Source organism: Olea europaea, chromosome 15, assembly GCF_002742605.1.
Source record: "Olea europaea var. sylvestris chromosome 15, O_europaea_v1, whole genome shotgun sequence".
NCBI classification, from domain to species: Eukaryota; Viridiplantae; Streptophyta; class Magnoliopsida; order Lamiales; family Oleaceae; genus Olea; species Olea europaea.
This window is the reverse complement of record NC_036251.1, coordinates 4382845-4409421: the sequence shown is the minus strand read 5'-3', so window position 1 is coordinate 4409421 and position 26577 is coordinate 4382845. Positions and strand designations below refer to the sequence as shown.

At 35.9% G+C, this 26577-nt stretch overlaps 2 protein-coding genes and 1 pseudogene across 6 annotated transcripts; 1 reads left to right on the top strand and 2 right to left on the bottom strand.

Moving 5' to 3' along the window:
* Window positions 1–661: 661 nt before the first annotated feature.
* LOC111409883 (titin homolog) lies at window positions 662–5833 on the bottom strand. Its single transcript, XM_023039978.1, has 7 exons — window positions 5556–5833; window positions 4450–4565; window positions 4220–4338; window positions 3917–4079; window positions 3292–3506; window positions 2742–3057; window positions 662–2186 (listed from the first exon to the last, which is right to left on the bottom strand). The coding sequence occupies exons 1-7, from the start codon at window positions 5712–5714 to the stop codon at window positions 893–895; spliced, it is 2382 nt and encodes a 793-aa protein (XP_022895746.1). The 5' UTR covers window positions 5715–5833; the 3' UTR covers window positions 662–892.
* A 12722-nt stretch (window positions 5834–18555) lies between these two features.
* LOC111409882 lies at window positions 18556–24281 on the bottom strand. Of its 5 annotated transcripts, XM_023039977.1 has the most exons (6): window positions 23812–24273; window positions 20513–20557; window positions 19723–20119; window positions 19419–19622; window positions 19087–19326; window positions 18580–18900 (listed from the first exon to the last, which is right to left on the bottom strand). In XM_023039977.1, the coding sequence occupies exons 4-6, from the start codon at window positions 19575–19577 to the stop codon at window positions 18859–18861; spliced, it is 441 nt and encodes a 146-aa protein (XP_022895745.1). In that variant the 5' UTR covers window positions 19578–19622; window positions 19723–20119; window positions 20513–20557; window positions 23812–24273; the 3' UTR covers window positions 18580–18858. The 5 variants fall into 5 exon arrangements, 3 of the variants coding, with proteins under 3 accessions (XP_022895742.1, XP_022895745.1, XP_022895743.1); XR_002705568.1 differs by lacking the exon at window positions 23812–24273 and adding an exon at window positions 22106–22321 and having other exon boundaries at window positions 18556–18900; window positions 19723–20557; XR_002705569.1 differs by lacking the exon at window positions 23812–24273 and adding an exon at window positions 21745–22087 and having other exon boundaries at window positions 18556–18900; window positions 19723–20557.
* A 607-nt stretch (window positions 24282–24888) lies between these two features.
* Window positions 24889–26030, top strand: LOC111410941 (annotated as a pseudogene).
* The last annotated feature ends 547 nt before the right edge of the window (window positions 26031–26577 follow it).

Below are 26577 nucleotides of genomic sequence, written 5' to 3'. Positions count from 1 at the left end.
CAGCTCTTCTATCATGTATTTTCTGGCATAGGAACATGGTCCAAATATTAAATACAAGTTATTCCATACATTTCACAGCCAAAGTGTCACATCATAGCAATTAAACTGCTGACTCTTCCATTCTAGGTTTGGGGAAAACCATTTGTATAGAGCTCCATAAGAGACACATGAGGTCGGCTCCACGCGGGACCCATGGGTGATAAAAAATTGTAAAAAAAAAAATGTCGACCTCTTGCCTTGTGTGTTGTCTGTGGGGCTTTTGTGAATTGTGATGCCCTGTTCTATACACATAGTGGGGTTTTTTAGTATTCCTATTATTATGAGAAAAACAGAAAAGTACAATTATTGAGCTCAATAAAATCTAGAGGATTACGGGCTTGTTTGGCATGGCTATTGAGAAGCCAAAGAGGCTTGCCCAGGAGCTGTTTTAGGATGTGTTTGGTTAATTTTACAAAAGTACTTCTAGTTAGAAAGAGTTTTTAGGGGAGTTGACTAGTGCGACTTCGTTTAAAAGCTCGAAAAGAAAGAAAGCTTTTTTTTATAAATCAGTTTCCAAACAATAATTAAAGTAGCCTTCTCAAAAAAGTTTTTCGTTGTCAAGTAAAAGTCATGCCAAATAAATCACTAAACACAATATAGTACCATAAAAGTCTTTTTGAGCAATATTACTTGCATATGGGCCCTGGAATGAAGAAATTTAAGAAGAAGAATAAAATGCTGTCAAATCAGACAACAAGCCGTTATTCCATACACTACACAACATCCCAACTTCAGACAACAACTATTAAGAGAAGTGTACACTCAACTTCACACGACTATTAAGAGAAGTGTACACAGTACACATGGTGTAAAAACGAAATAAACTGCACAAACCTTATATATAAAAGAAAGCCTAAATCTTTACTGCTCCCTTTATCGTCCTGATGAAGCTGTTTCTGGCCATTGCATGATCCTCACTGTAATCATCATCATCATCATCATCATCATCAAGCACTAATGGCTTTTTCCTCATGCAATCCACTCTCTTTTTCATACCTTCCAATATCAGAGATGGAGATGATGGAATTTGGCGAAATGATCTGAAACTCTCTGACCTCGAAAGCTCCTTTTCTTTTCCAACATTTCCTCGTCTCCCATTCTTCTCTTCAATACTACTAGTTTTCCCAACTTTTTTGCCATGAGAAACCGATTCATTAACTTTACTTCTCTCCAGTCCGATCTTGTATGATGGATTCTTTAATGGAGTGTTTTCATTGCTAGTATTAGCAACTTCACTCTTTTTCTCATCTTCTTTTTTGTTATTCAGCTTTGATTTTCTTGCTTCTATTTCAGCAATCTCTTCTGGTTTCTGACTGTTTTCCTGAATTGGATTCAAACTCTCCGATTCCTTGACTCTTGAAACTTCGATCTTCTTGTCTGGATATATGAGGTTCAGCTTCCGGATTAATTTGTCAGTCTCACTAGGTTCATTTTCATTAGCTTTCTGAGCCTTTGACCAGGTATCTTCTCCTGTATTCTCCAACAACAATTGAAGCCACTTCTCTATGTTTCCTTTCCCGCGTTCCTTTCTACTCTCCTCATCCTCTTTTCCATCCGGTTCACAGTGAATTGGGAATCGAATGGTGTACATTATTCCTCCCTCTATTACCTCCAAATTCTCAAGTCCTTCCTCGATCGGTTTATTGTCTGGTGTTGCATTCATGGCTTCATTACATTTCTGAGGCTTCACTATTCGTATTTTGTTATCAATTTCTTGCTCTTGTTCGTCCTTCAGTTGTAAACTTGCTGATGAAGCCCTTTGCTCCTCCTCCAAGAATTCCCAGAGCTCCTTATGTAAAGGGACCCTGGACTCGGTTCCCGGCAAGTAAAGAAGGGTCTTATCATCTTTTCTTGTTAACGAAGTATTGTTTATTTCCATCCGCATTCGTGCCTTTGGCTCATTTCCTGGCAAATTCAGGACAGTCTTATTGTCTTTCTCTTCGTCTGTGGTATCGTCCATTCTTGATCTTTTCCGTACCTTTTCCCATTCAGGTCTTATTTGTTTCTCCAGTTCATCTTTTTGTTTATGTTTCATGTGAAGATCTCTCTCAGCCAAATCACAGATTGCTTTTTGAGCTTGAAGTCGAGCCAAAAGGGCACTGATTGCTGCTTGATTCAACCTCACTTGTTCTTTGTAGACAACACTCCTGCATTACGAAAACAAATCAAATAATTCAACTTGATCAAAAATTCATGTCGCATTTCAACTCATATAAGGTCCGGTAGTCTCATTGCCATCCATTTGTCAAAGTTGCAAGTCAAGCGTTTGATGGAAAATTAATCGATCCTACATGTGAAGGGGCTTGTTGAAGAAATAATTCAAATAAATAAATTTGTTCCATTTCTAACGAGTCTAAGCTTTTAGATGAGGTAATTAAACAATATGCAGTCAGTTTTTTAATGATCTTACTATTTGGAAGAATTACATCCACAGGCCAGCAAACATAGCATAAAAGAAAAGCACATAGAAGAGGGAAAATACAAATTTAAGTGGTTCGGCAAGATCAACGATATCAATGGGAGAGGGGGAATCGAATTCACTAATTAAAACTTCAAACTACACACTCTTTCCGCTCTCTCAACCTCTTTAGACAGCACAATACACCAGTTCAACATCTTTTCCTTCTTTGATTTTTATATTCGAACTTAAGCTTTTATAAGAGGTGATTCAACGATATCTAGTTAGGTTTTAATGATCTTACTGGTGCATGGCATCTCGAATCATCTTCTCCAACACTGCTCTGTAGGAACATTGTGATTCAGCTAGTTGCCGACACTTTTCAGCTCGCCTTCTTCTCTTCATCAGCACCAACTCGAGGTCTTGGATGGTAATCTTCTCTTCCTCAGTCTTCTGGTGCAATTCATTGACTTCTTTATCTAATTTCTGTATTTCTGCCTCCATTTTCACTGTTTCTTCTCTCTGTTTCAAAGAATCTTGGGCCATAATGATAGGCTGATAAAAGTTAGTCGCCATGATTGGATCTTGATTTTCCTTCAATGGCTTCAGTTTCCTTGCAGCTGCCACAAGTGATTGAAGGCAGTAAAAGACATGTTTGGTAATATGGATTGTATAGTATTGGATGGGAATAAATACGAAAAGGAAAAAAAATCTTGTCCATTGTAATGTCAGAGTCTTCTCTGAATATTGCACACTAATATGCTCCAAAGGATGCAAACAATTGAAGCTTGTGGGATTTGCTAATGTCCCGTTCAAACGATGAACGAGTGGAGTCTTTGATAATGTGTACTGACCTATGATTGGGGTACTTGATCTTGGTCTTCGACATGCATCAAGTGGTTTCAATGGGCTTTCACAAGATTCCCTTCTTGACAAAACAACAGCAGCTGGAGCCAGACCCATTATTTCTTTTGATTCAGCGAAATGTTCAGGGAAAGTGTGGGAATCAAATGTCGCCCTCAGTTCTTCGTTTTCACCTTCAGAAAACAACCATGAATATGCCCTGTGCCTGGCAAACATATTCCAGTACATAATCGCCATAATGTACCAGAAAGAAGATGCTAAAATTAGAGAGGAAAGTTTCAGAATCTTGGATTGAATTACACTGTCTTGATTGCCATTTGCAAAGTAGGAAATAAAGAATCCTTGGAAAATTCTATCAAGGAAAAACCTTTTAACAAAGACAGCTCTTAGTTGACAGATTATGATTGAAACCATCAAAATAGCTGCTGTTACTGTCATAAAAGCAATGAAAAACGAGTATAGCAAACACAGATTTGTAGTAGTTCCTCTTCAATGTAAGGGCCATAATAAACTGTTCATGTAATAAAAATATGAGTTCCAGCTGCGTTCAAAGGAAAAAAGTGACTATGATATGGCTCCTAGCAATTCAAACAGTATCAAAGTATGATTACCAACCTGAAATCTGAGTTGGATGAAGCAAAGACGGACAGGAACTGGTTAATGGATATGCCGACCTGAAATTCCCACCATGGTATGAGAAACTCCAGATTGTTGTGCTTTTTCTTGCAGACTTGCCATTGTAGTATTCTTAGATTGCTTGGAACTGTCAATCCTCCTCCTGCATTTTTCACCCGAAAACCACAAGTGAAAGCCTTTTAGAATTGGTCAGAACCAAAAGACAACAAACTAAGCATTGTTCAGGGTAATTTTGGAGTTGTTGCAATCCTTTATAAAAGAAGATAAATAAATATCAATTACTTGTGCAGGGAAACCAATGATCAATGTCCCATCCAAGAGGTGAAGCAGAGTCAGCATGATAATACAGAACATTGCCATATGGATCAACGCGAAATATTTCCGGATCAAAACCAGCATTCCTGAAAATTTTTAGTTTATAGAAGAGTGAGACACTCTATTGATTTGATGCTGAAGAACAATCATATCAAACAGTACCAAGGAAAAAAAAATGAAAAAGAGTCTCTTTTTACCCGAGATGATTAAGCCGTTCCCACAAAAGACCTACAAAAATCTTGGGCTTGGTGGTGGTTATTGCTTTGGAATCAATAATTGGAAACATCTCATCATACTTCTTAATTCTTGAATCCTGTATCATTTGAGATCATAAGGCTCAAAATTTTGTGATCCAAGAGTAACTTATTATACGGGAAGATTACAATTCTAAAGATGCAGTAGTAATCAGTTGGCATATGAAGATATTTATACTTCTTTTTACATGTGAAAAATATGAGATTTAGACTTATGTGATAAGCCATAAGAGTATCGCTAACGAAATAAGGCATTTTGAATCCCCTTTTCCTAAGCAATTTATGCAAGAGTCAAATTTGTAAATCTTGGTAGAGACGGCGATATCTTAGTTAGTGCATTCGGTGCTGCTACACTTATAGGGTTTGTTTTACAGACCCTGCCAGATCCCTCACAGTCACGGGGCCCAACGTATTCTTTCTTTTTTTTTTTCCATGTGGGACCGACCCTTACAGTGAGGGGTTGGTAAGACCCCTGTAGTACACAAAGCAATTTCCTAGTACATTAACACTTCACATGGTGAAAGAATTGTTTTATGCTCCCGAAGATAGATTTTTACGATTTAATAGTCATGCATGAAGTTCACGTATCTATTTAATTGTGCAGGCAACTAAAGTACATAAGTCTTAAAAAATTGAAGTGGAGTCTGTCAAGATTCAGTGAAGAAGGGCATTGAGAGTCCCTATTCACTTTTAATTTTAAAGTTCAAAAGCTACAACTATTTGAAATTTAATTAAACTCAGCCACTCAGGCACAGAAAATTTCAAAATACCATGTATTTCCTTCCTAATTAAAAAAAAAGGACTGGGATCAACAGGGACCATCAAATAGCCTTCTTGGCAAACACTGCAATTTGAACGAGTCCAAGTAAAATGACTAAAAACTCTCAAGATTATACAAGAAAGAATCTTCAGAAGCACTTAAATTAGCCTAAATCTTAAACAGCTTAAAGAACTGACCCCCACCCCACCCAATTCAAGTTTTTCTTTATAATCCCGTCAGCCAAAAAACCAGTGTTTATCATAAAAAGAGCTTAATAGTTGACAGTTACCTCTTCTTGTGGCAAAACATAGGGAGTGAAAGTGAATGGAGGGCCATGGCTAAATGGCCCAAAACTCCTGTCCCTGCACAGCTTGGCGTAGGCTAGCGGGTACCCGAGCCCTTCGTCAATCGCCATTTCTTCATCGATGAACACAAGTTCACTCACCATTTCTTGTAAAAATTTCCAGAGCAAAACCTAGCTGGGGAAAATATTTTCTTGATCAAGAAAGTAAAGAGTTAACGTTCGTTTAGTTTTCTTTAAAAGCCCAAGTGTTCGTTTTTCAAAGAGTTGATAATTAACGGCTATATATGCTTACCCACACTCCACGACCACAACTCATATAAGGACAGTTCAGCCAATAAAAAGACTAATTTGCCCTCTGTCACTACATGATGTTACAGTCCATAAATGGATATATCAGTCAGAAAAAATTGGACCCACAATTTTAAATTTTAGATAAGTTTACAAGTTAAGAAATTACGATTTCTAGCATGATTCTAGTTTGAAAATGGAAGAGAGAGAGAGAGAAGAAAAAGTTTGTGGAAAGACCCTTTTAGGTTTTGACATGAAGTGGATAAAAATTTTCCCAAGACATTGGACCGTTATTCATTTTTGTTCAGTATTTTGAATTCATGTTAAGACTCTACTAAATTAAAACTGATGCAGTAATTTAATAACTATAAATTATATTTTATTCTCAATAAATTTGAAATTATTGTGTGTTATACAGTTCATTGCTACTTCTAATTCATGTTAAAAAAATTGAGAAAAAATTTCACTTTATTAATAAAGCGAGAATACAAATCGTTTTAAAAGGAACATACAGAAATATATTATTTTTAACATCTCGGAATGAAGAACTCTGTCGTTTTATGTGTACTTGCATTTTTGCCCTTGTTTGAGCCCCATTTGATGGGAAAAATGAATTTTTGAATAGTGTATTGATGTGAAATGTGTGATTTTAAAATAAGGAAAAGTTTTGAATTTGCGTGTAATATTACTTTATTGAAGAATGTGTGGTTGAAATTATCTTAAAACATTGTTGAAGAATTCATTTTCTCCAAAAAATAGGGATCAAACAAGGGCTTTATTTATATCACTTTTATGTTTTATATATTTGGCTTGGTAATAATTGTGTTACTAGAAAGTAGAATGTCATATTGATTTCAAATTATACAATAGCATATAACATCAAATTTTATATTACACCCGATGATTATATAATTGTATTGAGTTCCCTCTTTTGAAATCGTTCTAACTTAACAATAGGATTTGAATCCAAAATAACTATGCATTGGTCATTGTTAATTATAGTCAACAATATCTTGATTATCAAGAAAATAGTTAAATTCAAATTTCATCTTGGTTGCATCACTACGTCTCGCTATCTCAAATTTTAGAATGAAGATGATAAGTGAAAGCACAAATGAGAGAATCAGAGGAGATGAATGAGATTAAGTCCTTCTTTGATTTTCATTTTTTAAAATTCATTTTCTTTAAATTCATTATCAATCATACATTTCATGGTATTCATAATTTTTATCAACTTCAATCATATATTTCATCATATTTTATCGATATCTGCTAAAATTTAACTATTAACTAAACTAAACGTGGGCTCAGTACGAGGAAAAATCTCAAACAAAGAAAGACTTAGTAAACATATTCCAATCTTTCAATTCATATGTTCTAGTATTTCCTTAATTAATCAACCTAGACTTGAGCTACTTATAAGGGAATAAGACCTTACAAATACGTTGAATATCATTCCTTCTCTCTAGTAAGTGCAATGAAGGACTATCGGCTCAGCTGCCCATCTAACTTTTATCATCATCTACTTTTTTTTTTCTCAATCCATTCGATTTACAAAGCTGAAAATTCAACTTCATACTCTACATTAAGCCTCTGTCTGAGCCCCATTACATTTTCAGTTCATTTATTTTTTCAAGCTTTTTGACCACCAAGTCACATTTATCTGATTCTAACTTCGGACAAACTCAGCAGGCACATGGTTGAAGTATTAATTGCACACACAACATATAGACCAAATTGATGCCAACACCCCTTATTTCCTATTTCATTTTACACATTTGCCCTTCAATAATAACATACCGGCCTCCTTCCTTGCAAAAACCCAATCCCCCATTGCCTTCCATCTCCATTGAATCAGTGCACTACACTGTGGCGAAGAGAACTGCATCTGCATATTGCCGGTTAAAAATTTGCTCAGCCGAACGGTGCCGGTCGACCCCTGTGCAAGGCCACGCTCGACGTCCTTATCATCTTCTCCCGACGATGCATCACATTCGGGCTGGACTTCACAGTCCACTTGCGCAACAAATTCCGAGGCTCCGATCTGCAGCAAACGAAAATGGCCTACGACATCGGCGGTTTTGGTTATTATCCGGAAACCATGGTATGATTTCAACTTAACTGCTTCCCCCTCCCCGGTTTGCATCCCCATTCCAGAGTTATTGACGCCTGAACACACCTTGTACGTAAGCTGTTGCCGCCATTCACTTGCTTCCCTAGGCTTTATTGGTCCCATTTTTTAACTACTACAATTTTTTTGTTTCTTATTTGCAAATCGTTTATGTGTATGCATTTGTTATGTTGCTGTGATCCACCTTGTCTAGAGTCGTTGATGTTGTCGCTTTTCTGGTTAGAAATAGATGCATGTTTGAAATACAGTAAATTGACGTCATTTGTGCTGGTAAAGACTCCAGAGTTAAAATTAAAACTAGCAAATGCCCAAAATTTTCATCTTGTTGAGCAATGATTGGGCTTGGTAGGAAGAGACAGGGCCTCCTCCTGAACTAGTTGATTGAGGTCTTTTTAAGTAGCAACGTCATTCATTTTTCTTTGATCGATATCATCTCGAGTATCTTCCCTTCTTTCTCCATTTTCTCAAATGGGTATTGCTAAAGTTATCGACTAGCATTGAGATGGTTCTTCCAATTTTGAGTGATTCCAGTAAAGAGAAGTCTACATATAGTACGGATTGTTTAAAAATGAAAAAAAAAAAAAAACTGACATCTATTGTATATAAGTCTTTCAAGAAGGTGGATTGCTCTCATAACCTATGTTTATAGGAGAGGTGCCCAAGAATACAGTCTTAAGGGTTTTGGTATCTAGTTCAGATTGGCATTTTAAGGAATCCAACACGCCGATATGAGTGAAATATTGTTAAAATGTCTGCATAGGATTCTTTGAAACCTGAAATCTGAAGAGTTGCCACACGACCATTTCATTGACCCCTTTGCATATCTTTCTGTACCAGTTGCTTCTGATTGACTTTACCTGTAGTTTTGAAGTATGTTTTAATAAATCTCATCCTAATCCTTAAAGAGAGGAAATTTTTTCAAGCATTTACCTACTCAATTAAACTCAACGAAGCCTAGTTTAATACTTAGTCGGGGTTAGCTATATCAACGCTCTTCTTGCATCACCCTATGTCACACTTAAATTATGTATGTGTTCTGATAGCCCAACTATTGTCTAATACAACATCGATCCTATAGATTTTCCTCTTAATATTACAAAACACATTGATCACGCTTCTTCCGTTTTAAAGTCTGAAAATCTTCTCATCCTTTGATGGTCCTTAGGATTAGGTGTTGATGGAGATGTGGCAAAAATGTGCTACAGGCTGGTCTCCTATTCATTTCCCTGGACAAAAAACTTTTACAAAAACAAGGACTGTAGTAGTCCTGGAGCTCATGATATCCATCCTTTTTCCCTACCAAGTGCCAACTTCATTTCTCTAATACTTTCAGAAAGTTCATAAAGTTAGAACTTGATTGCATGATTGGAGTTGTTAGTATCACTTTGCATGTATATGTATGTGAAAAGTTCATTTTGCAGTACACAATATCGTTTAAGAATTCACAATATATCAGTCTTTCCTATTAACATAAGTATTACCAAGTATCCATTTATGGCTTCACGATCTTTTATATACAGTTATGGCATTCAAGCTCATATTGCAAGAAATTAGTTGAGCTTTACAATTAAATTATTACACTAATCTGAAGAGCTACCACACGATCATTTCATTGACACCTTTGCACTACATTTTTATTTTCTCACAAGCTCTTACAACTATGATGTGCAACATTTTCCCACACTTACACGACACAAAATCCGGACGCCATGCCCGCTGCATCATCTAACCCTAACCTGGAAAACAAGTCGGAGGCCCGCAAGTGTGCTAGATGGGAACCTCGAGAGTAGAAGATCTTCATGTTCGTCGCCGAACACATCACTGCAGAGGGACACCGTCGTGGAAAATGCTTCTCTTCAACAGGGTGGGAGCGATTACGTGAATTGTTCAACAAAAATGCTGTGAAGAACTGGGCTATTGCACAGCTGAAAAACCATTGGGGTGCTATACGCACGGACCACAAACTACTGTTTGAGCTTCTCCAGTGCATGGGAATAGCTTGTGGTCTGAGCATTGGGGGTAGAATTGACGCTCCAAAATGGTGGTAGAAGCAGAAAATTAAGGTAACCACATGTCAACAATCTTGAGTTACACTAGCTTTCTTAGAAACGGTTTTACATGTGAACAACTCCATAACACTGTACTAATGCTCCAGTTTTTCATTGCAGGAAAACCATCGGTAAGGAAAGTTCAAGGACAATGACAACACGGAGATCTACCATAAATATAGCAGTCTGTTTGGAAGTAGTTGTGACTCCATGAAGTACGCACTGACACCTATGAAGCTGTCTCAATGTGGGTTTGACTTAGGCGCCAACTCCGACTCAGATGATCCGAACAACACGTTATCTATCAATGTCGAGACGACTGATTCGAGCGACGGCCAGACTCTAGGAAGAGCAAGCTCCTCGATGAATATCTCCCTGCGTTGAAGCGACGAGAAACGTAAAGAAAAACATGTGAAGGGAAAGTGGAAGAAGTTCGGGGCGAGGGAGGTTTCTGAGTCGGTGGACAACCTCGCTTGCGCATCGAGGGAGATGGCCTCTGTGATTCGCGCAAAAGAAGAGGGGCGTATGACTCTCCACGAATGCATAGATGATTTGCTTTCGACTGGGCTTGTCGAAGCCAGGGATGAGTTGCACATGTTTGCGTTGTGGTTCCTAAGAAATTCTGAAAATCGTGTTGCGTATAGTGCAGCTAAAACACTGGAGATGCGCTACAAGTGGATCGCATATTGTTTTGAACGCGACAAAATGTCGGGTTCTGGGAGCCGCTGATCGTGCTTCGATTGTATGTGTCGTTGGTTTGAGTTCGTTTGCACGCTTTTCAAGTTATCGTCCGTACGCCTTGTTGTAATAATACTTTGTTGTTCGACTTCCTGTTTGCACATTTCGTGCACTACACTGTGCGCTATGTATTTTATACTATTGAATGTAATGAAAATAGGTGCATGTGACTCGTTTTCATGCATGTCAACAACTATTTCATTCCCGTTTACTCGAGAACGAAGTAAAGGCCGACAATAGCTCTCGCAAAATGAAACAATCGGGCAGAAACACGTTGTGGCCACATACACAACTATTACGTATTGTCAATAACGTATATTCCTACAATGTTTAACAATTCTATTATTGCTGGAACAACAAACATTGTACACTTGAGTAATTGCGTATCAAGGACAAATTTTTTTTTAAAATGTTTCAACTTTACTCTTGCAACATAGAAAAATAGCCTCTTAGTTGTAAGGAAGCAACAGCTGATAGAGAAAGATGTCCCTCTCGGGGGCTCAATTATTTAGTAAAGTAAATAATTCTACTCCTATTAGCTTGATGTGATGTCATTAGTTAGGGAAGATACAAAAATTTGGACTTAAATAATTGTGTACCACATAATCCATCACTACCTAAAAGCTGTCTTCCTACTCTGACAAGTTCGCAAAACGTCAATGACTCTAGAAAAGCAAATACTTTTCCACATAAAACACGCTCGCGTAGACTTCATAATTATCAACAGTATGTCCGTGTATTGCATATAACTGTTATACATGTCTATAGTTTAGGAAGAGCCAAATCTTTGCACATAAGTAATTTGGTCCCACAGACTCCATTATTATGTAAAGGTCAGAATCCAACTCCTGACTGTTTGAAATATGTCAATAGCTCTATCGAAGCGAAGATTCCCCGCGTGATACAACGCATATTCGCCTATGCAGTGCACCTCCTACAGGCCTGCTAATGGAATCAATAATTTTCAGCACTAACTGTACAATATTGATTACATGCATTGCAAAGGCTCCTGCTATAAGAAGGTTATTCCCCTAATTGGCGAAGTAACGGGTTACGCAAATATCATCCTATTCACAGTGGCAATCTGACGCTGAGGAGTACAGTGAATATATTTGTGTGTCATGCTAGCGGTTTTAGGAGATGATAGACACTTCTGGTTCGCATACGTCATCGGAGACCGATTGTGACCTCATGTCGAACTCTTGTTCGGACGATGGATCGGATGAAGACGTACTACAGCAGTTGGAGGTGGATATGGTGGTGTGGCTACAGTATTGTCGTATCACTGAGCGGATGGTGCGCCAGTACCTCGTGCCGGATCCGGCCCACCGTTACTTATTTCCTACAACACGAAGCGGCCATATCTTCATGTTGCAAAATATTCATGTGTACCCACAAACGTGCTTTCAGGAGTTTAGAATGTACACGCCCATGTTCAGGCACTTTGTACATGTTTTGAGAGATCGCTACGGATTGGAAAATAGTACGATCATCGATAAATACGAGCATGTCGGAATGTTTTTGTGTATAATGGTGCACGGGAAGGGATATCGCCAAGTGCAAACGCTGTTTGGACATTCGCTACAGAACGTCGGCCATTATTTCAAGGGCGTGCTTCGCGCCGTCGGTGTGCTGGCAGCAGACATGATCCGACCTCATAAAAACTACAACCGTGGTGCTAAAAGTCATCACCTCGATCCGTAGCGATATCTGTTGTTCCAGGTACGTTTATCTTACCGCATGTTGTGTCGGTGGTCAAATTAATTGTGCCATAATTTATTCGAGTATTTGACGTGGTTTGAAATGGTCGTCGTAGGATTGTATTGGAGCTATCGACGGGACCCATGTGCGGGCGGTGTTGTCACGACGTAAAAGAATTACTTCATAGGCTGAAAAGGTGTGCTCACTCAGAACGTCTTGGCAGCTTGCCATTTCAACTTGTGCTTCACATTTGTGTTGCTGGGAAGCATGGGGCCCACGCACAATAGCCGCATACTAGCCCGCGCGGTGCATAGTCCGGACATACACTTTTCGAAACTGGTTGATGGGAAATATTACTTGATGGACTCAGGATTTGTACATCGGTCGGGGTACATGGCACCGTACAAGGGGTCGGATGTACGTTATCACTTTCAAGAATTTCACAATCATGGTGGCGGCAGACGTCGATTTCATAATGCACGCGAGAGGTTCAACTTTCATCACTCATCATGTCGAAACGTTATTGAGCGTGCATTCGGAGCAAAGATGGAAAATTCTATACAGGATGCCTAGTTATTCATATCGAGCCTAAATCGCTGTGGTCGTGTCAGCAATGGGAGTCCATAATTTTCTGCGACGCCGGACAACTCGATGAAGGATTCCGCAGGGTCGAGGAAGTTGACGATGAAGAAGTCAAGGTTGAGTTACCCGATGAAGAAGAAGAAGCTGCAACAGAAGAGGATGCCGTTGCGGACGAGAATGTGTCGTGGACCCAGTTACGAGATTACATAGCGCACACTATACGTTGGCAAGGTTAACGTTACCTTATTGTTGGAAGCCAGTATGAAAGTGTAAATTACCACTGGAATGAATGTTGTAATGTGTGAATTTGTTTCGATGCAATGAATGCAAAAATATTATTTTTGTCAAACGTACGCCCGGAAATGAATTCTATGCTAACGTAGATTGACATAACAATTTTTTGTCTTATTTATATGTGTGAAACGACATTTTTTCAGTAGAGAGGCAGTAACGTCAATGTATGCAATTGTGATTGTCTTCAATTTTGGAATCAACATTTTCAACCCTATGTGTTAGGGTCAATCCATGCACTAATAACGTGGGTCCCGCTGGCCATCTATTTTTGACTGAAGAAAATGGGAGGTAATGGAAGAAAATGGGGCTCAGATACAAGCTAAATCTTATCACATGAAATAAATGCTACAGAAACAAATAAAATATATTTTAGGGTACAATTGTAGTCGTGGTCCAAAATTTTTCAAATTTTTGCATTTTTTTTAGAGAAAATTACATCCACAACGAATTTTCAACTTTTTATTTGAACAATTAAGTGCAAGGTTTTTCGTTCAAAAATCAAGTGTACCTCCCCCGCCAGCTCGATTTCCACACCATAAAACCCAATTTATTTTCACACCAAGTCACATAAGTTGAGCTCCACAGATCCACGTTCTCGTCCTCCATGCCATCGATGATGACGATCACTGTGCAATGCGTGGTAGCACGGGTGCTTCACGATGACAATGCACCCTTGTGCATTGCACGGTGGCAACAAGAGCCGGCCATAGGGATTGCTACACGTGACCTGCTTTCTTCCTAATTTCGCTGATAAGGAAGAAGAGTTATGTGGCCTATGTGTTGGTATTGGTGTAGGTGGTGGCATGGTAGCGGAGCTAAATCTATGGCTTGGGTGTGTGTGTGTGTGGTTGGTTGGAGATAGAGTGGTGGTGGAGGTGAAGTTGCGATGGATTTAAGGAGGCAGTGGTGATGGTTTTTGGTTAAAGTGGTGGTGGCAACGACAACATTTTGGTTGGAGGTAAAGGTGGTGGAGTAGGATAAGTGGGATGGGGTGGAGTAGAGGAGATGAAAGGTAATTTGTGACTAATTAATTGAATAATTATGATCAATTAATTTAATAATTTGTGATTGATAATAAGTTGTGACTAATTAATTTGATAATGTAATCTATAAACAAGATGTGATTAATTAATTTGATAAATTGTGATCGAAAAATAATTTGTGATCAAATTTATTTGATAATTTATGAACGATAATAGGGTTGTGACCTAATTTTTTTTTGATTTGTGAATGCGAAACTCTATGTTTGTGGTTAGTATATAACTATGAAGTTCTATGTTTGTGGTTTGTATATAACTATGACCATAGTTTGTATGCTATTATAATTTTAACCTATTTAATTAGTAAAACTTATTTAATTATCTATTTAATTAATGCCACCTGATTTTTGAAAGAATTTTACAAGTTTGACAAATTTTGAAAAGTGTATCTTTAAATGTTGGTGGTTATGTACTTTTTCCCTTTTTTAATCTTTATCTTTCATTTGTTACACCCGTGTCTCAAAACCTTTTACCTATGTGTGGCCGAAGTAAATATGGATGATTTTCGTCCATATTTTATTCAGTTACCAAAAAAATTTACTTTGACCAATTTAAAAAGGCAAAATTGCAACTTTACATCTTCTTACATAAAAGCATTACATTCATGCTATAAGTAGAGACAATTTTGACCAAAAAATGTTTACAGATAACACTTGGCATGCATTTGTTGGAAGATAAAAAAAAAAAAAAAAAAAAAAAAAAAAAAATACAAATCACATTTCGCCACGCCAACTTAAGTAACAAATTTATCAAATTTTTTTTGTACTTGTGGCTTTTTTCAAATAATTATGTGTAATTATATTACCACTACAAAATTTGTTTATCATACCACAGTTTTAAATATTTCTTAAATAACACTTAGCTTCTGTTTTGGCTCCATTAAAATCAAATTTTGGGAAAAAAATGTATTTTGAAGTAGCGAGTGATGAGAATGTAAAATGCTATATTTTTTATTTATGTTGCAATTGGATTAATACGGTGGAATTTAAAAGAAACAACCGCAAAAGGACTAAAGATAAAGAAAACTAAAGTTTAGGGACCAAAGTGTAAATAGTTGAAAGATTAGCCAAAAGCATAAACGAGGATGTGAAAGAGTTAACAACAAATTTGTTGTAGACAAGAAATGAGAAAAGAGGTCAAGAGACGAGAAAATGGAGTTCGGGGCTAAAGTTCAAATGTGGAAGTCGAGTAGTGTTACATCTGACGCGGTAGCATACCAACCATCAGAGAATTGACGGGTTGATTTTCAGATGAACTATGCGTCTCTCTCTCTCTCGTAACTAATGAAGAAATGAATGGAAAGGCAAGACGTGAACACGGGATCTCTCATTACCTGTTCTCCCATGTCATTAGACAAATAGTACATTTTTGATATGGCTTTCCAGTTAGCATGATAAAAACCGTCATATCTGTGAATATACTGAACAATTTCCAATCTAACTGTGTATTATGGTTAGCAAGACCTCTGTGTTAAATATGGAAGACAACAGAAAATGAACATTTCAGTTATGGTTGGCCAGGGCTTGTATCTAACACTTTCAGACCTTATATTTATTGTAGCTTTATTTAAGCTCAATCTGATGAAACATGAAAAACAAGAAGAATTTATTTGAAACGGCAAGCTTCATCAAATTTAAATGACTATAATGGGATGAATAGAAGTATTCAGGTTTCTTTTTTTTGATATTTACAGTTAATTAAATTTCAAGCATAAAAACTCATTAATTTTCAGTAGTTTATTGTATTAATCTCCAGTTTTTTCCTCATTTAATATATCGTAACTTGGTTCAGTGATTTGAAAACAAATTCATTGTGACTTGGTCTAGTGTTTATGAACAATGCAACCGAGCTTAAGATACATAATACTAATCTCTCTTGTCAAAATAATATACTCGATTTTTTTTTTCCTTTTTCTTTTATATTTTTCCTCTGTCAAAATGTTTATCTGACTATTTTTTGTACTTCCAATTTCAACATTTTTGTATTTTCTTGAGAACCTACAAAAATTCAATAATATCCAATGCCATCGTCTTTCAATCTTAAAAGTTGTTATTCCATGTGTACCACCTTTTTGATTGATTTAGTCCTAGTGCTTGTTTCCACCGACATGTTTGTTTCCATACTATTTCTTTTTCATGCATATTATCTACAAATATAACTGTGTTCCCTTTTTAAATTTGTATTTATTTATTTATTTATTTATTTTTCCCTTGTTATGTTCATAGTTATTTCTGTACAAGTATGGGAGGCTGGTTTGCAAGCAGAGGGCTAGGATTATAGGCAAGCCTTTCACACCTACAAAAATCAAGGGGTGGCTTGCTTATCCAATTTTTTGAAAGACGTCATTCCATTTTCCTAGAGACGAAAAATGGGGAATTCGTAATGACACATATAAGACTGCATTTTGTATATTACTTCAGGATAGTTGTAGAGGATTGTGCTTTTTTTGTGGTTCTTATTCCGATGAATCTCTTTACGTTTAAAATCCTGTTACAGGACAAACTGTGAAATTGCCTTCTTGTTGTGAAATTGAAAATGAAAATCATCTCTTTACTCATCTTGTTTATATTCCTCAGAATAAGGAATATAAAGTCATACGTATGTATGGTGCCTTCGACGATCATATAGGAAGAGACATGGCTTGGAGGAAACTTGGTTCTGTGCCAAACTTGGGTTTTGAAGACAAATATATTTCTGCCTCTGTAGGAGAGGTGATTTATGTGGCCCAAAGCAAGAGAATCATTTTAGCAATTGACCTTTGGATGGAAACTACTTTCCACTTTATCAAATGGACTTTGATAAGGGAGAATGGACAGAAGTTTGTGAGATCGAACACCTATGTAAAAGGATAAAAATGCCGCGTCATGATATTTGGGCCATTGGTCGGTTAGACAACAGTCACTTTATCTTTAAAATGAAGAAGTCGGAACGCACAAAAAAAATGCCCTGTTGTGTGGCCTATAATGTGAAAACCGGAGAAGCATCCATTTTTGGTGGTAAAGACGGAATTGATGGCTTGATGCCCATATTTGTCGAATTCATACAAACTCTCTTGTTTCCTGGTATGCAGCTTTCTTTGACAGATTCAATCAATTTTTTATGAAGCTGAGATTATTATTTTTTTTTTGTTTACAATTGACTGTTTAAGCTCTATTGTTCCTTAACTTTTTAGAGTTTTCACTTATATAATGCTATTGAATTGAAAAGGATGATCGTTTTACTATGACAGGTGGTTATACACTGGATCATTTTCTTTATTTAGAAGTTCAAAAAAGGTGTATGTTGATCAGAAGTCAACTTGAGAAATTTTACTGTCGGAAGGTCAATTTTCACAATTAAAAATGCTCTCGCCACTTGGTTCTATATTAGGCTTGCTAGATTGAACTAGAACTAGAGCCTGTTTGATGTATATTTTTTGAGAACAGATTGTGAAAAGTGATTTTCTAGGAGAACGTGTGATTAAAAAGTAAGAAAAAGTCTCAGTCCAGGTGCAAAATTATTTATTTGGGAGTATGTGTAATTGAATTTGAGTTTGGAGAAAAATGAGTTTTAAAGAATCTTTATCAACAAGGCCTAGTATTTTATGTTACACTTTATCTGGAAGACAAATGAAATCGTAAAGCTGTTTCACATAACTCTCTTTGACATTCTTTTTTCTTCTGTTCCTTAGGAGAGGTGTGTTTCTGTCCTATCTGATCATTTGGAACCTTGCAGGTAATTCTTTCTGAAGATCCAAAAATGACAACACAGGAATGGAAAAGTAGAGAACAAGAATATCAGTGTTATTTGAGCCTAAATCCGGCCTTGGCAATTTAAAGTACACTCTAAGAATTTTTCTTAGGTATTCCTGTACCGTGCTCGTCTGTCTTCTTTCCATTTACCCCTTCCTTGCCATTTGGCATAGTACAAGATGTAAAATGGTTTGAGTCTCGAGTTAAGGATATTCTTTTTGTTTATCGAGATAAAAATTGTTTATCGAGAGAAAAAAAAAGCTAAAAAATTGTTTTTAAGCATGATAGCACATCTTATCTTATAATTTAAAAGATTAATCATCTTAAATCTAAAATAAGGGCTATTTTCTGAATACTTTTTAATTTTTGTTAACAAAAAGTATTATTTATTTTTAAATTTATGCATTTGTGCACTTAAGTGCTAACTTGTCAGATTATGAGCCCAACTTGTAGGGCACATGTTAAACAGATAATATGATATATTGCTAAAAATATACTACAATTAGAAAAATACTGAAAAAGATGAAATAGGAGAAAAATTAAGAAAAAAAATAAAAATAAAAAATCCCAATGTCTATCCTATTTTTGCATAAAAATTAAAACTATCTCCTAATCTGCCAGGATCATCCATCTCCGTGGTAGATTCAGCTACCATTTTCATTATGTTGGAAATCAACGATTCCTTCTTGCCGACTTCCGGTTGCTGGATATCAACGATTCCCCACAATTACCGTTCTAAACATGCGTTGGCCGATCAACATCCTCATTGCCATCAATCTACCAAAAAAAGAGTCACGCGCAAAAAAGTTAACGATGGTCATAAAAAGTTACATGCAGAAAATAAAAGTGACAAAAACGCGCAAAAAGTCACACCACCTCACAAAAATTCATGGAGGTCAAAAAAAATAAAAAATAAAAAAATAGGAAACTCGTTCAAAAGTTGTATTGAGAATGTTACACTACCTTCCTCTCCGATTCAACCCCACCAGTGTAAACTACCATCTGAAGATCAGAAGGCTTCGGAAAATTCCCTGTTTTTTGGTTTTTTATCTCACCCATCAAATCCGCGAATGTATTAGCAACAAAGCGCCTTAATCCTATCATTTCAAGCTTCAGTTCCACTTGGTCTGAAGCTAATTGATGCTGTTTTGATTGAATATCAGCCAAACGACTGATAATCTCTTCCTTTAAGTGGCAGCCACTCTAGAAACCAAAAGCACAGCAAAAACAAGACAAATATTAATAGTATAAAAAATGATATGAACTACAATAAGGAAATTAATGAAAAAACCAACCTCGTTCTCTTTGCACTCAGAAGCCTTGGCAGAACTGTTAGTATGAGTAGATAATTCCTTGGATGCACATGGTGAATCAGATGGCTTCGCTGCACGTACCTTCGGATCCTCAAAATCATAGTCCAGGACTCGCCGACCCTTATCAATCAAGCCAACCATGTATGCCTCCTCATCATCGGTTGGCTCAACAACATTAACTTCCAACTAGAAACACGACAAAATAAATGATAAAAAAATATAACAAGCACATGATAGAAAAATGATAATGTAATACAAATAAGTAGCGTGGTTATAAACTACTTACTCTCACAAGGTCAAAAACATCCTCGTTCAATTTGGATGATGTAACGCGCCCTTTGGACCTCCAATTCAATATCCGAGGATGCAACGCATTAACCTTGGTACAAAATTTTCCCTCTAAAGATGGGATTGTCTCATAAATCCACAATTGAAATGCAAGCGGAAAGCCATTAAGCCTATATGCCTCAGAAGCTTTCTTCCCACCCTTCAGTCAACGATTTGTTCCTCAATGCAGACTTGAGCGATGAAAGCGTAATCCTATAGAGTTCTTCCCCCCAAGCAAAAGTTTCCATCTCATCCGAATCAACAAGAGCCATAAGAGAATCATCAACCAATTTCTTGTAAGATGTTGTAAACAAGAATGATGTAATTAAGTATAGAACACCAATCTTTACAACATCCTTGTCACTGGCATCTTTCAGGTTAACAAAAACATCTTTAACTTTAGATCTTGTTATGTTTGGAACGTGTCTAAAATATGTATCCTTAATCCTACTCAGTCTTGACTGGTACTTCAGACAATCATCGTTCCCTGTGCATCTAAGTCCAGTTATTAAACAAAACTCATGTATTGAAAATCGCACACACTTCTCGCCAATCTTGAACCACGTCTCATCCAGATTCGGTTGCTTCACCTCCCTCAATAGTACTTGATGAATCAACTGAGGCTGCAATGAGATTTCCTTCATATCCACATACGGACCGAAGCATGTCTTCCTGAATAATGCTATCTGATCATTAGACATGTTTCCATACAAGTTTGAGATGACCATTTCAGTTGAAAACACATTAACTTTGCCTGCAAACCATTTATCGTGGTGTATGATATAGTCCCAATCCTGTACAACAAAAACAGAAAAATTTAGGAAAATTATATAAACAAGATTCTATTGTATTCCAAACTCTCAACAATAGAAACATTCCAACACTCAAATTTTATCCAAATGAAAGAACACTGTCACATAATTTTCAACATGCAATTTGATGCCTTGATGTATGTCAAATATGATATTAAGTAACAAAGACTTTTAGATAACTGTAGCTTTTAAAAAAATGACAACATTATACTTGTAATTCCCATAGTCATGTAACTCTTGGGTGGAGGCTTATGGACAACTATTATAATTTACATCAAAACTGAAGCAAAATTAGGCAAGGCCAATTCACTTATTTCACCTGCTACAACTTGCAGGTGTTAGCAAAAAAATCCAAAAGTAGTAGCCGCATGCATGCCAATTACCATAAACATTTAGCTTACCGTTTGACATTCAGTCCACTGCATGTATTAGATATGCGTCCAGAAAATTTCTTATCAATTCATTTTAACAAGTTTTCTATTTGTATTCTCTCATTTTTCCTGAAGAACTACCATAACTTCATTATAAATACTCAAATTATCCATAAATTAGTAACATAGTACGAATTTCAGTATTCTATAGTCCAATTATTCTTTAATATTAATCATCAACAGAATTACTGTGATACAATGGAAACAAATTCTAGAAACAATCGTAAAAAAAGATATGCCTTAAATTGACAATTTTCATAAAAAAAAAAAAAACCAAATGAACACCAAAAGACAATTTTATTTCAACATTTTCCAGGTTGAAAATTATATCAATCAAACATTATTAATTTACAATTCCCAATAAAACAATTTCTAAACAATTCAATTCCCTGAAATTCGTTCTCTTTCTATCCAAATTCCATCTTTGCATTCAAATGGACCCTTAAAGTTACTTATGACAAGCTTATACCATAAAGCATCAAAATTACAGAGACAACCATCAAGTTATGAATTACCTAGAGTAAAATGTTTCAATACTCTCCCAACTTATACTATAGTCATAGTTCACTCATCAAACTGCTTCACAATGGTCACTCATCTTTGAGACATTGCACCCCATTCATCATCCACTCCTCTCGTTGCTTATGTGTCGCACGAAACTTTCACTTAGGAAGTTACTGCCATTAAAAATAAATAAAACTCAACTAAACTATCAATGTAAAATGTTTCATTACTCACCCAATTTACACTATGGTCATGATTTACTCATCAAACAATTTCTCAATCCCTCATCTTTGAAACGTTGCACTCCATCCATCATCCGTTTCCCTCGTTGCTGGTGTGTCGCACAAAAACTCCATGTGACAAGTTACGATCTTTAAAAAAATTATAACCTAGCTAAACCATCCAACTCACCAAATCTCCACATGTGAAACACGACTTTCACGACTTCATGAACTTCTTTAAACCCCAATTGTTCGTACCCAATTTCAGCCCTAAAAAAATCTAGCCCCCAATTCACTCATCTCCCATGTATAGTTACATTGTGTACTGAGTGCGTTGATTGTTGAAAAAGACGCGAGAAGCTACTAATAAATACCTATCCCCGATTGTATAATTTACTTGGCATCTTTCTAATCCCACTCTTCTATTTTTGCAAGCGTGTGTTTGACCATTTGAGGAAGGAGTCATTGAACTTCGACAATTGGTATACGGATGAAATAGTGTTCTTGTTTGTTGATCTTTGTTCCTCAATTTGACCGAAATTTAATGACATTTCTCTCTCAAATGGTCCGATACACGCCTGCAAAAATAAAAGATAGGGATTAGAGAGACGTTGAACAGAGTGAATTGAGGGGCTAGGATTTTTTGGGGCTGAAATTGGAGACGAACGATCAGGATTTAAAAATGTTTTATGAGGCCATAGAAATCGCGTTTCAAATATGGAGATTTTGGTATGTTGGATGATTTTGCTAAGTCATAATTTTTTTAACTATGACTTACTACATGGGATTTTTGTGCCACAAGCAAGCAACAAAGGGAACGAATTAACGAAATCTACTAATGATAGATAAAGTGCAATGTCTCAAAGATGAGTGACCACTAGAAACTTTTTGGGGTTTGAAAAGTAAACTACGACCATATTATAAATATGGTGAGTAATGAAACATTTTACTTGAAGTGTTTGGCTAAGTTGTAATTTTTTTAATGATCGTAACTTGCCATGTGATATTTTTGTATGACATGTCAACAAGAGGAATGGAATCTGGTGAATGATGGATGAAGTGCAATGTCTCAAAGATAAGCAATCATTGAGAAGTCATTTGAAGTTTGATGAGTACATCATGGCTATAGTATAAGTTGGGTGAGTAATGAAATATTTTACTCAATTTCCGACAGCACAAATAATACGTAGCAATTCATTTATTTTGCGTGAAGCATAGTAAATGTTGACCACGGATTTATGATCAACAAATTTCCCTCACCTAAACTAGACTTTCTCCTCCTAATCTCTCTGTACCTAATGCTCAGTAAGGAGCAAGAGAAAAATGCTACTTGGGATGAAGATATTCAAATTTGCATGCCTCTCATTTTCTAGGTGAGCCATATTTATAGATTTCATTTTGGGGATTTTGAGGGTAATCGGGTCTTCTTCGTTAATGACAAGTGGCAATCATTCAATGATGATTTTCTAACTAATTCTGTTATATTTTCACGTTTGTTTAACCAATTTAGGTGTTCTTCATTAATTGGTTTTGAAGTCATGCTTTTAAACATTTAGCCACATGTGCCTTGGTAACTATTTTTGCCAATGTGGAATATTATATGAAAACTTATGAGAATTCAATTTAAATCTTTGATAAGGCAAGGATCTTGTGTTCAAATACTGGGAATACGATAGAAATCCGTGAGGGGCAAGATGGGTTAGACTCCTACAGTACATAAGTTAATGAATTAGGCAAGAGAGTCAAGTACTTCTTGACACGACCCGGATAGCATGCCCCAGCCGTTATATGATACCCCTGGTTGTGAGCTCTCGTGTTCCATAAATATTCGTTCTTTTTTCTTTTTCTTTTTATTTTTTATCTTCCTAGACTCCCGTATTTTCAGGTTTGCATAAAGAGAGATGAGCTCGCTTTATCATTCCTTCGTATTTATTTATTCATCAGTACATAAAGCCAACTTGAAGAAATGGAAATAAAGATTCACATATACGGGCTGTGCAATGTACACAGAATGAACATGTTCAACTAAATCCCAATATTTTTAATAAAAAAGTAGATGTTCAGTATAATCGCCACTCACCTTTGGTTGAAACAGCTGGTCTTCAAAATGATCATCGCCCACATTTGTTTTCTTCTTTGCTTTTGATATTCTTTGTACCTTGTCTCGCTTTCTCTTCATCTTCTTCTACTCCAGAACCCTAGTTTACGATTTAGACAGAGAATATCCACAAAATGTCAAAACAATGGCTTCGAGTGTGGATGGTGGACGGCACGAGAATGATTTCGGGATGTTTGCCGATCGTCGTGATTTCAGGCTATGGATTTTGGGGATTTTCGGAGTTTCACTGATATAATGGACGGTACGCCGATGTTGGCCGCGATTTTTTGCCAGTTCTCGAGATTTCTAACGATCATAGTGGCGATTTTAGGAGGGGGTTTTGAAGATTTCCCTGTTGTGATTTTGGAGATGAAAAAATTCGGCAATATTTGATTTTAAAGATTGGAGTGGGTTATTTTCATCAAAATTTGGAGTGGCAAAAGAACCGGGCTATTTCCTTAATAGCGTTTAACCATTTAAAAAGAAATGTTGGAGAGTATTTGATGGGATTAAAATTAGGCCCCCCTTAGTGGCAATTTTTCATTCTCAAAAATCATTTTTTGATCGTTATTTCATTATTTTGATCGTTATTTTTTATTTCTTCACTCATAGGTGAATTCGCTTTTCTTTTTAACGATTAAAAAATCGATTCTCATAATCATTATCGAACATATCCTAAATTTTTTTGGATTTGTTCGATAGTGACCATTACAGAGACAAGTGGATCTCGTCTGTGAGTGAAGAAGTAAAAAAACGACGATTGAAATAGTAAAATAACGGTCAAAAAATTGATTTTTTGGGATGAAAAATTGCTATCAAATGAGAGCCTAGTAGATTGTGATAGAAATTTTTGAAATGTATAATTGAAAAATTATGAGACCCATAAAAAATGTGGTTAATATTGATTGTTTGACTTTCATTTAAATTAAAATCAAATTTTAATTCAAACCAAACATGCTCTTAATTATTTAAGGGAAAATTACACCCAATACCCTCTAAAATTAATCAATTTGGAATAATACCATTAAAATAATCAAAACTTCTACTCCCATAATTAATACGCTCAAATTCTCCCACTTCTTCACCTGCACGTCCTAAACCTTCTTCCCCAAATCTACACCGTCGTCTTCTTCAATCATAAAAAGTAGCTGGTTCTCTATAGTTACATTATTTACCAAAACATTTTTCTTCAGATGAAAATCTTTGAAGTCGTCACTTATCCGGTGAGAATCCTTCGCTCCCTGTCTCGATATACATACATTTACGTATGCATATATTTTTTCAATATATTTTTTGGCATCTTTTGGTGTAGATCTTAGATTATTTATTCCAGTAGTGTATGTGTGCATTCGATGGTTTTGATTAGTTGTTGTGATGATCAGAGAAACGCTTGACGATAGATTATAAATATTGATTTGGCAAGTTCATTTTTATAGTATAGATTTTAGGGTGCGCTTTTTACTATTGAATTGAGGTTTTGCTCTTGAAGTTAGGAAAATTGAAACGATCTTTCACAATTTCCAATTCAACTACTTCAGTTCAGTATTCCAACTTTCAAGCATTTTATAATTTATTTATTTTTTATTCATTGGGAAAAATTTGTATTTCTAGGCTTTAAATCCTTACAGTGATTGCTTTATTTATTTATTTTTTTCTTTTCCTGAATGAATGTAGGAAACATAGATTATGTGGGAAAACATTTTCTCTTGACCCATTTGGAAAACAAGATTTGTGATATGTATCATTAGATTTTCATGTGTTTGTTCTTGGACAAGGAAATTGTATACATGTTATTATATGCAATTGATTTTTTCAATGGTGGATTTATAGATGGATTGGCAAGGACCAAAGCTAGCAGAGCACTTGATGCAGCTGCTGCTGTTGCTTTTTGTAGTGCTGGCATTCATCAGGGGATATCTGTTGGTATCATTTTAGACAATGCTGCTTATATATGCAGCCGGTGTTATATTAACTTCTCTTATTATGGTTCCCAATTGGCCATTCTTCAATGTCACACTCTCAATTGGTTAGATTCAAGTGAAGCTGAAAAGTACCCCAAGCCACAACCTGTTAATTTGGGCACGAAGAGGAAAACACTTAAGAAGTAGGTCATTTGATTGACTACTTCTAACTGGGCTTTCTACATTGATTGATGTTAAATATTATTTCTCTTTTTAGGGTATTTGTTACTTTTTGGAGTGTTTGTCACTCTTTTTAAGTTCTATCACTTTACTCAACTGATTCCAAGGTTTCGATTGGTGTTTTGTCACTTTTTTTTTTTATTTTTGTCATTTTTTTTTTGAGTATTAGTGTCTTTTTTAAATGCTCCTCACTTTTTTTTTTTGAGTTTTTATCATTTATTTTTATTATTTTTTAACTTTTTTCTTCCAAATCCAAGTTTTAATATGTTAGTTAATTAATAGAAGTAGAATATAATTACAGAAAGAAACCATACAAAAGAAAATCACTTTTTTAAATTCTTAATTTTTTAAAAAAAAATTTAGTCAATTTTTTGAATTTTTGTCACTTTTTTTTAGTGTTTACCACCTTTGTTTTTTTCGTCTTTTTGAAATTTCTATAACTTTTTAATAAAAGTGACATTGTGTGTAATTTTTTAAATAAAAAGTGATACTAAACTTTTAAAAGTGATATTGCGACACACAATTTTTATAAAAAAGTGACATTGTGTCACTTTTTTATTTTACATTGTATTTTTTACTTTCAAAAAACTTTTCATATGATTTTTCA

Coding starts and splice junctions, on each gene's coding strand:
- LOC111409883 (XM_023039978.1), bottom strand. CDS start 5,714: ATGGTGAGTGAACTTGTGTTCATCGATGAAGAAATGGCGATTGACGAA. Junction 4,080..4,219: donor TCATTGGTTTCCCTGCACAA/GTAATTGATATT, acceptor TGAAAAATGCAG/GAGGAGGATTGACAGTTCCA. Junction 3,507..3,916: donor TCATCCAACTCAGATTTCAG/GTTGGTAATCAT, acceptor TATGTTTGCCAG/GCACAGGGCATATTCATGGT.
- LOC111409882 (XM_023039974.1), bottom strand. CDS start 23,910: ATGAAGAGAAAGCGAGACAAGGTACAAAGAATATCAAAAGCAAAGAAG. Junction 20,558..23,811: donor ACCAGCTGTTTCAACCAAAG/GTGAGTGGCGAT, acceptor TTTGTTGTACAG/GATTGGGACTATATCATACA.